At 36.2% G+C, this 10,719-nt stretch overlaps 1 protein-coding gene across 6 annotated transcripts in view; it reads right to left on the bottom strand.

The window, feature by feature from the left end:
- Positions 1 to 2,598: 2,598 nt before the first annotated feature.
- NPEPPS (aminopeptidase puromycin sensitive) overlaps positions 2,599 to 10,719 on the bottom strand; it is a 120,233-nt gene continuing 112,112 nt past the window's right edge. For all 6 annotated transcript variants that reach the window (XM_016430510.2, XM_016430512.2, XM_001372099.4 and 3 more), the window contains exons 18-23: positions 10,466 to 10,608; positions 8,899 to 8,955; positions 7,527 to 7,634; positions 6,639 to 6,794; positions 6,254 to 6,301; positions 2,599 to 4,125 (exon numbers count right to left, since the gene is read on the bottom strand). In XM_016430510.2, coding sequence (XP_016285996.1) covers positions 3,973 to 4,125; positions 6,254 to 6,301; positions 6,639 to 6,794; positions 7,527 to 7,634; positions 8,899 to 8,955; positions 10,466 to 10,608 — 665 coding nt within the window. In that variant the 3' untranslated portion in view covers positions 2,599 to 3,972. The remainder of the gene's footprint in view (positions 4,126 to 6,253; positions 6,302 to 6,638; positions 6,795 to 7,526; positions 7,635 to 8,898; positions 8,956 to 10,465; positions 10,609 to 10,719) is intronic.

Genomic DNA, 10,719 nt, shown 5'->3' with positions numbered 1-10,719 from the left:
AAGACAGTTGAGGTTAGATTGGGAAAGGCTTTAAATGCCATGCTGGGATGCTTGTGTCTTATCCTACAGGCAACAGTGAACCACTGAAAGCTTCTGAGCAAGGAAAATAACATGTTTTGTTTTGTACATTAGGAACATTATCTTGGAAGCTGGGTAAAAGATGAAAAGTAAAGGTGTGTGAAGAACTTTTGTAAACCTTAAAGTAGCATATAAATTACAGCTATATTACTATTATTATTAGTATAGAAGCAATATCAGGCAAGAGGATATTATAATAGGTGAATATTGTAATATTCTAGGTGAAAGGTAATGAAGGCTTGAACTAGGGTGGTGATAGGGTAAACATAGTCGAGGAAAGGATACTGGAGATTTGTGGAGGCAGAATCGACAACACTTGGACAAAAGACAGGATAAAGGGGGTAGGAAAAGGAAAGAAAAAGAAGCCTCCAAAGTTTTGAACCTGGGCCACTGGGAGGTTAAGTGTTCTTATCAACAAGTAGGAAAGTTGGAAGGAGAAACAATGGGGGGGGTGGGGTTTGTAAAATAATTCAATTATTTCTTTGAAGATGAGATTTATATATTAACTCTCATTTAATGTAAGGCCCACACTCCAGTAGAGCAACTCTTTAAAACTGCCTCTTCCTTCCACAAATAAATTACCTTGTTTATCAGTGAAAGAAAAAACAACCCTGCTTAAGGTTATTACTTTGCTTCATTTTGAAATGAGCAGTATATTCCAAAGATAGTCAACTGCAATGAAGTGTTAAGCAGGTGGTATGGGAGGAATAGTGGGACTATCTCCCAGGTCCTCCTGTGATCTAAGTTCTTCACAATGTGGCTTTATTATTTGCTTTGGTGTGAATTCTCATACCTATGTGTAAAGTATAAATCATATTCCAAGATCAAGCAATTAGCAACCTTTGTTCCCGACTCAGAATAAAGCTTTAATATTCCTTCCTCACTTCATTAAATCTGCCTGCCCTCTTTAAAAATTAAGCCCTTCAAGAAATAGTCTTGGCATACATTTTTGGACGTGGCCAATGTGGGAATGTTTTGTTTAATTAGTACATTTGTTACAAGGATTTTTTTTTAATGAGGGGGAGTGGGGAGAGAAAATTAATGTTGTTAGTTGAAAAAAATTTTAATTAAAAAGAAAATTATAAAAGTCTCAAGAAAAACTGATCTTGGGGATAGCGAGGTAGCATAGTGGATAGAACACTAGGCTTGAAATCAGAAGACATCTTCATGAACTAAAATCCAACCTCAGATACTGATTGTCTGTGTGACCCTGGACAAGTCACCTGACTCTGCCTCAATTCATCATCTATAAAATGAGTTGGAGAAGGAAATGGCAAACCTCTCTAAGTATCTGCCAAGAAAATCCCAAAATGGAATCATTAAAAGTCAGAAATGACTGAACAACCACAAGATTGTGTTTATGGTCTCTCTCTTCCTCCTAACAAAATCTGCTCTTAGGAAAAAATGACAATTAAAAAAACTGTCCTCAGTTACCCTCAAATCAGTACCTGGTAATCTGCTTGTTCAGGTGGTTATTTTCTTCAAGAGGTTTTTGTTGTTGTTGTTGTTGTTTTTTGAGGAAGGGGTGGGAGTCTATTTTTCTTCATCTTAGTAAAATGATCTAATAGGCTTAAGGGAGTTAACAAAGAGGATTTATCTCAAGGAACAAGAATATTACGATTCTATTTTAATTTGTTATAAAATGCTTGTGCTGGAGCTGGAGAGGCCCTTCAATATCACTAAGAGAGCATAACCCTTTTATTCTGTAGGAAGAAACTGAGGAACAGAAATTAAGAAAACTTTTCTAACCATTGGAATGACCCAACTCATAAAAAGATATAAAATATTGGAACCTGCAAAACCTTTGGTAACTATGCAATGTAATGTGGTCCATCCAGGCTTAAGACTGTTCTCTGAGCTATTCCTTCTTTTTACAGCTGGTCTGACATTATCAACAAGATAAAACTTTAATCTACAGCCATGACTATCTGTTTATTCCCATTGAAAACTTCACTCATAAAGCCTTTGCTATTTAGACCCAGTGCCTTATTTCTTTTGGGCCAAATTTTGATGTGTTTGTGTCCCAATGACATGACTTCCTAAGTATTTAGAAATTAATGGCATTTTAAGAAGCGTCTAGTCCAACTCCCTTTTTTTTCCACTCATTGGAATCAGAGGATGAAAGCTCAGAGAAGTAAAGTAACTCAGCAAAATTCACAGAAGAGCTACCTAAACCCAGACCTTCTGACACCAAATTCAATCCTCTTTCCATTCTAGCACACTTCCTCTTTATTTGCAAGTTGGAGTTAACTTCTGGGAAGGTTGCTTTAAAGTCTAAAGACCCTTTATTCCCAAACATAATTCTTTTAAAATCCTCTATTTAGGTTTCAGAGCTAAAAACAGCCAAGAATCAGCCTTTCCTACAATCAAAAAAACACCATGGTAATTTGAAAGACCTTTCCCCCCTAAAAAAGAAATTCAACTCAAGTTCTATCCTGTTTGAATAATAGCAACTATGAAAAGTTGTCAGGTCTCTTAAGCTACTTGCTCAGTGAACAGAAAAGAAAATCAAGGCATCAATTTCACATTGACATTTTTATTAACGCCAACAGTTTTTTTAAATTATTATTTTTTTAAAACAATAGCACAAAAATGTTTCAGGGAAGCAGTCTGACAGTTAATCTGATGACCTTCTGAAATAGTTAAGCCACACCAAATAGGAATCCCTGTTAACAAAAAAGGGTTGGTGAGGGACAAGGGAAGAAGGGCTAAAAAAAATAAAAAATAAAAAATAAAACCCAACCCACCAACAAAAAACAAAAACAACCCCCCCTTCCCACTGGGTTAGATGGGTGAGGCCTTGTTAGTAGAATACACTGTAGATGGAACAGAGAGCGGCAAGAGGGTTATACTCTTACTTTTACCAGTTGTCACTAAGGTACAGTTCAGCTCTTGCATCAATTATCATCCATTTCACACATGCACAATTAACCAGGACAAGCTAATACCACTTTACAAGAGTTGGATCTGTCAGACAAGTAATAGCATTTTCCGTAGAACAAATCCCTCAAGAAGGCCCAAATGAAACCCTTTATATTTCTACTGCTGCATTTGCACGCAATTCAGGGCTCTTGCAAAAAAAAAAATAATAAAATAAAAATCACCTTAAAAAGAAAAGAAAATGTGAATCAGTTTCTCTTATTTAATGTGGCTATTAAAGAAGTTTCCTTATCATTCCTTTACCTCTAAGAAGGACACCAAGAGGTAGGACCAAGAAGGAGGGAGAACTGAGTAATTGGGTGTTTTGTTTTTGTTTTTGCCAAGAGGTCACACAGAAGGGAAGGAGGCAGAGAGAGACTACTATCCTTGGTTCTGATTGCATTATACAGGAAAATAAATCTCCCAGATCATCACCCTTCCACCCCACCCCCCAAAAAACACACTCGGAATTATGCACAGACTCAGACTATATCATATCAGCTATCTGCCTTTCATATTAACCGTTCCCCAAATGCACACTACCCTTGGCTCATAGGCTGTTTGCAGAGGCATTAACCCATTCCTGCCCGAGACACTTCACGAATTCCTCTTGACCTAGAAGCCTCTCAATTTCCTTTTGTAGGGTTTTAAAAACAGAACATCTGTCATTAACATCATAGAAGTGTTAAATCCTTTCGACCACTGACAAGGCTTCAGGAAGTTTCACAGTTTCATTATGCTCTATTTTATTACTATCATATTTACATTTTTTTGCTGAATTGATTTTTCTTTTTTTTTTTTTAATAGAATTTAATTCTGGAGTGTGAGCAGGAACCAGTTAACTACATTCATTGTCCAACCCCCATTGGTTTGAGAAAAGACTCCAAATTCTTGGCATATGAATCAGCTGTAGGGTAACTCCACCTTCTCCTTGCCATGAGGCAGCAGGACAACAGTGGCTGCATGCTTGGGGGTTCACACTGTGGGTTGTGAGGCCTTTCGCTCCAGGAGGTACTGATGGATACTTTCTGCATCTCGCTTCAGCCAAGCAGCGTTCAGCAGGATATTTTCACAGCACTGCTGGATGGTACGCTCTGCTGAGGGAGCTGGGTGGCTCTCGAAGAAAGCCTGTTACAAAACAACCCAGAATGTGGGTGTTTATGTCACGCTTAATGAGCATTTGAATTTAGAGGAAGAAAGCAACATTTTAAGTAATGTTATGGGGGGGAAATTAGCTGGCTTGCAAAAATCTCACAAGTTTTACTAATAAAAAATTACTACTGGAATCTTTATCCATTCTTTAGCTACTTCTTTCTACTCTACCAGGCTAAGAGAAAATAGAAGCAAACTATTCAGAACATTCAACATCTAGTCTTCTCAAATACAACTTATGCAAAATAGCAATAAGGAAAGCCTAATTCCATTTTTCTTAAGCTTTCTATGTATGATACCCTAGGATTGTTAGTTTATAAGTGACAATAAAACTTGAATATTCTGTCTGTACCTTTCTTTTAAAGGAGCCTTCAATAATAACAATCTAGTGCCAGTTAATGTGCTCTCTCTCTTGTTCTGTATGTAATATGATTCAGGAAAAACACTATTTCCCACCAAATGTAGCTCTTTGTATGTAAAACAAGGGCTACCACTGAATAGCAAATATATAACAATAGGGCAAGATTCTTTATACTGGCTGGCATTCCAATGATAAAATGGAAGAGTAATTATCCAACTAGGATTCTGGAAAACTAACTTTTCCTATAGAATTGAGTCACTTGTTCTTAAGGAACCCCTGTGTTTTAACCCTAGTTGTCTGAAACCAATGTGTTTTTTAGGCTATTTTCTTAAGCAGCTAGTAGGCCTGAAAATCTTCATAGAATATTCCCAACTTGCTTCCCAAATCTTAGGACCATAGATTTAGAGTTAGAAGAACTATTAGAGATCATCCAGTCCAATCTTCTCATTTAACAGTTGAGGAGATTTGGGCCCAGAGAAGTTACACAATCTGTCCCAGGTCACACAGTGACAGAGCCAGAAATCATAATCAGGTCCAGATTTACACTCATGACTCCAAGTTTAATATGTTTGATAAACAGTTTAACCCAAACACATTTGCTTCCTAAATAGTGAAACTGTTTGCTGAAAGATTTAAAATATTTTTTCTAAGAATAAAACATCCAGTTTGTTAGAATAGAAAATGATAAAGAGGCTCAAAATTAAGTTATAAATAATGATCAATGTGACAATACTGATGAGGTTGGAGAGGACAGCCCTAAAAGGTCAAATGTGCTTTGAAAGAGCATGAGGTGCAACTGGTATATATACATTTGATCAGAAAACTGTATGGAAACAGAGCTTAAATAATGACTACCCACTACTACTAGCTGTAGGAAACTTCTGTGTTCGGTAATTCCTATAATTCTCAAGATTGCATATAAATCAAGATTGCTAAGAACACAAAAGCCTGAGAAATAACATATTACCTTATGAAGAGTAAAAAGGAAAAAAAAAACAGGGAGAGGAGAGAATCTGTTATATGAAAGCCTGCAATTCTATTCCTCCCATTCAAATTCTGTTAAAATGTTAAAAATGTTAGTTGCCTTAGATTTATCTGGTAAAAGGAAATAAAGATATTAAGGAAAATGGGAATGCTGAGGTTTTGCTCATCTAGCAGTCAAATCCTACACCTAAGTTATACACGAATTACATTTTATATATGATCCCTTCTGGGAGTAGATACTTCTTTAGTTTATCCCAGAAACTAATCATTTTAATGGGGGAAGATTTCTATGGCCTTTTAAAGTGAATGAAAAGACTTAAGACTCAGGCAAAACTTTAAAATGTGCAGTTAATAAGTGGCTAAGCAATGAAAGAGACAATTTAGGCTTGTAACAAAAATGCCCAAATCCCTAGGTGCAGAGTCCACATTATAGAGGTAGTCTTGCCTGTCAATTCAGAAGAGTGGCTAAGGAGATAATCTTCTGTAAGCATGTAGTTATGTCTAAAGAGGATGTTAGCCATGCTCCATAGTAAAGGTGATGCTATCTCTAAGTTTTCTTGATAACAGACAATCCAAGTTGGCAATCAGTGTCATCTTTTCTTCAGATAAGGAAGAAGGGATATCTAGATGTCTGAAATAATCTAAGCCTGATGCTACAATTGAAATGTCAGGCTCAGCTCAGACTACAACTTAGCAAGAGCTATTAAGGAAATATTATTTATGCTAGAAAAGTTAAATTTTAAAAAGCATAGTTCTTACCTTAACTTCTGCAGCCATTTTATCAACTGCAAATCCCTCAACTGAGAGCTGAAAAGGGATAAAGAGTACATACTGTTTTTATAATTGAACCCATTTCAAAGATGAGTGTTTTATAGATAACAGGGAGCAGAAGCTAGAAAAAATTTCTACATGGTTAAAAGCAAATGATACAATAGCCACTAATGTCTTAATCTGAGTGTGATGGGGTATTAAAATTTCATCTTGGACAAAAATAAGTCACGAGTTTTTAAAAGAATAGTGTCCTTTGTCTATTTAAAATATAAACTCCTAAAGAACATGTTTTGAGTTTTGCATGTCCTACACATTATGGGGGTATATTAACAATGACGATGATAAAACCACAAGCACAAATGATCTTAGGTACCTTTATTAGTCTTGATATTAAGAATCCTCCTTGGTAACGATTATAAAGTTCTTCCCAATTGTCTTTTATAAATTTCCAAGCAGCTTTCCTCCCCTGCTTGCTGCCTCCAGCTACCCCACCAATAACAGATACAGTGTCCTGAGGACGTACCTCTTCCTGGGGGGAAAAAAGGTTTAGTCTTTCTAAACTGTCATGTAATTCTTAAACAGAATCAGTGGCTGTGAATATGAAATCCCAGGGTTACCATTTTTAAGGTAATTGTTGTATAGTAAAAAGAGAGATGGATTTATAGTAAAGACAGACTTACATTTAAGACTTGCCTCAGATATTATGTGACTTTTGGCAAATCATATAACCTCTCTGGACCTCAGTTTTACCATAATGTAAAAAGGCTAGATTTTATAATCTCTAAATTCCCTACAAACTCTAAAATCCATGATCTATGATTTCAATGAACACTCAATTTATCTTAAGAAAAAAATCACCATCAAGGAAAAGAGAACCCTATTAGACTGAGGACAGGGCATGAAGAAAAGCACAAATTAGATTATTTATCAAAGTAGGGCTCAGCAGTGCAGGATTCTCATAGGACAAGAAAAGGGTGAGATAAATAGATAATAATAAATAACAAAATAGATAATAATAGACAATAAAAATCGAGAAAATAGATATAATAAATAAATATAAGATATAAAAATGGATAAAATTGATTTAAAAAGATAAATAGCAGGCATTGAGTATTCTGCAGAAGAAAATATTCAAATGTAAGCTTACCTGAGAAAGAAATCTTAAACTAATAAGCTAATGATTAAACTGCCAAATCAGAGAAGCCTGCATTGCATTGGGAGACAACAACTCACTTCACAAGCAGTTTTCCAGATAACTTACTGAAAGTGCAAAGGTAAGGACTTTTTGAATTAGTTCAGGTGGTGAAGTGGCCCCAAGGACTCGTTCAATTCTATTCTTTTCTTCTTGCATATCTGCTTCTTTGTGAAGCTACAGGGAGTTAAGAGTACGATTATTAATTTCCTTAAGGAAGCACTACAGATAGGCCATCCTCTAATGAAATGAAAACTCAAAATTTCAGTAATTATTAGCACCCAACAAATAGCCTCAGTTGGTTCTACAAAATATTTCATTGCTAGAATTTTGTCTTCTAATGTTCCCTTTTTTCAAGGTCCTGATCTAAGTAGAGAACCATGTATGCTAATCCACTAGATGGCATCTCTACACTAAATTTCAACTTAATTATATGATAGCTGGTTCATCCCTTCCCTTTGTATTAGTCACCAAGAGAAAATAAAGCCTAATTCTGCTACCAAAGGTAGCAACAAAAGTAACTTATTTGAGCTAGGTTATTGAACAATATGACATATATTGTGATATATTCTGAGTAGAACCAAATAATTTTCACCATTTGTTGTAATTACTGCATGCATTAAAGCATTGAACCCTGGCCTTCTGCAAAGAAGAATAACAATGAGCAACATTTTTTTATTGTTTAACTTTAAGTCCAAGTTTTTCTCCTGATTAGCACTCTTTATTTTAAGCAGAGTTTGATTCATGTGGCCCTCACTATAACAAAATTTCAAGTCATCAAAACTATTAATAAAATTTGTATATCTTACCTTCTTTATATCTTATATCTTTATATCTTCTTTATATATCTATATCTTTTTTACTAGAAAGTATAACTTATCTTCATGAAGAAGTTTCAAAAGTAATTACGATAATGACTTTTCCTATATTTGGAGGTAAAACCTTTAGGAACTTCAAAGAATTTTGATGCTGAATTATTTATTAACATCATTATTCTTAATTGTTTTAATGACAATAACAAAACTGACAAAATGCTACCTTACAACCACACAGTGGAATTAATACAAGTATTATTATCCCATCTGACAGAAGGAAATGGGCTCAGAAAATTAAGGTGACTTGGTATAATTACATAGTATAACAAATGTCAGACCTAAAATCTGAATTCAGACTTCTAGTCATTCATTGCACTTCTCTTTCTCCTACATGCCATTTAAGCAAAAAGAACATGTTAGGACTTGGATTCAGTAGAAACAAACACAGCAATATAAAAGTAAAAATCATTTGTGATATACACACTACTAATATTATTGTCTCATTGTCTTTTTATTGGAAGGTTACTATTTCTATTGGTGATATGTCCTTCGCCAATTAAGAATAATCTGTAAGTCACTTTAAGGTCACAAACTAGGAATGTGAACCCATTTCCACATGTACTCACCTTTAGCATAATGTCTAAGGTTGTGCTATCACCATGCTTCAAAACAGTCAGATATACCTATAAATTAATAATCAGAGAAAATTTGGTTAAGTATAATTTTCCCTTTCAGACATGGCAAATGCCATGTCAAAAGACTAAAAAGTTTCTGTGATGCTGCTTATATGCAGCCAGTCAGTCAACCATTTATTACTGGGTAAGTGCCAAGCATGGTACAAAATTTTTTTTCTAAAATCCTTACTATAATTAGGATCTATTCCAAGGTAGATTCATCGTAAGGGCTAGGCAATTGGGGATTAAGTGACTTGCCTAGGGTCACATAGCTAGAAATGAGTTCATATTTGAACCCAGGACCTCCTATCTCCAAGCCTGGTTCACCATCCACTGAGCCACCTAGCTGCCCCACTAAGTTCTAGTGATACAAAAAAGAGAAGCAAAAAAAGCTCCTGTCCTCAAGGAATTCACATCCTCTGGGGATAAGACAACCTATGTTTTCATTCTTGACTTCTCATACTCTCAGTTCCTCCTCCTCCCTCCACCTGCTAAAGTCTATTGATTTTACTTTCATAACATTTCTCAAACACACCCCCATCTCTCCTCTGACACTGCCACCACCCTGATAAAGTTCTCATTACCACACACCTGACCTATTGCAATGTCTGACTGTGTGGTCTCCTGTCTCTAGTTTCTCCCCACTGACAGTGATCTTCCTTAAGCACAGATATGACCACATCAACCTTCTTTTCAATAAACACCAGTGGTTCCGTATTCATTTCCAACATCAAATATAAAATGCTGTTTGACATTCAAAGCCCTTCATAACCTGGCCTCTTTTTACCTTTCCAGTCTTTTCGTATCTTATTCCCTAATATGTACTCTGCAATCAATGATTCCTTGCACAGGACACTCCATCTCCTAAAATCTGAGCCTTTTCTCTGGCTGTCCCCTCTCCCCCTTTTCATCTCTGCCTCCTAGCTTCCTTCCTTCAAGACTTAACTAAGAAAGAATCTTACATAAGAAGTCTTTCTCAGGCCTCCTAAACCTTATTCTTTTCTTTCTGAGACTAGCTCATCTTCATCCTGTATAAATCTGGTTTGTATATAGCTATATTGGTGAAGATGTAGCAGGTATGCCCCTGCGTGCCAGAGGGGGCTGCTCTGTTCCTAGTCTCCACCACACCTGAGGACTTTTTTTGCATGCCTCGCCCTTCTGTCCAGCTGACCAACTCGAGCACTTCCTCTGACCACTCTCTGGGGTAATTCAGGGGCTCACAGGTGGCCTGAAAGTGCAGTTTGGGCATGTGATCTCTAAAAGGTTCACCAATGCTGGTATATATAGTCTCCCTCATTATCCTATAAATTAGTTGCTTCAGAGCAGAGACTAGGAACTTCCTCTATATCCTCAACACATAGCACAATTCTTGCCATACAGTAAGAACTTAATAAATGTTCATTGACTTGATGTAACTTGGGTCTACTTTGGTTACTGTAAAGAACTTTTAAATCAAATGAGGATGGATCTGAACAGGACAGTTCTCTAGTAATTAAAATAACACAACACAGGAACATACAGGACTCCTTAGATCAGCAGAAAGAATCTGTTTCCCATCCACGTGGTCCTTAAACCGACGGCGAGCTTCTTCTAATGTTGGCTTATGTCCTGATTTTCCTAGTTTGCCCAGAACCAGGCCCCGAAGAAGTGCATCTAGATGACCTGAAGAGAAGTGAGAAAGAATTGTGCCTGTAATCAAATAGGATTCTCTAAATTCTGTAGCAACTTGAACTTCATGCAACTATTTCCACATTCTTGAAAGAGCACATGGTG

The sequence above is a fragment of the Monodelphis domestica genome, chromosome 2 (genome assembly GCF_027887165.1).
Source record: "Monodelphis domestica isolate mMonDom1 chromosome 2, mMonDom1.pri, whole genome shotgun sequence".
Taxonomy (NCBI): Eukaryota; Metazoa; Chordata; class Mammalia; order Didelphimorphia; family Didelphidae; genus Monodelphis; species Monodelphis domestica.
This window is presented reverse-complemented; position numbering and strand designations above follow the sequence as displayed.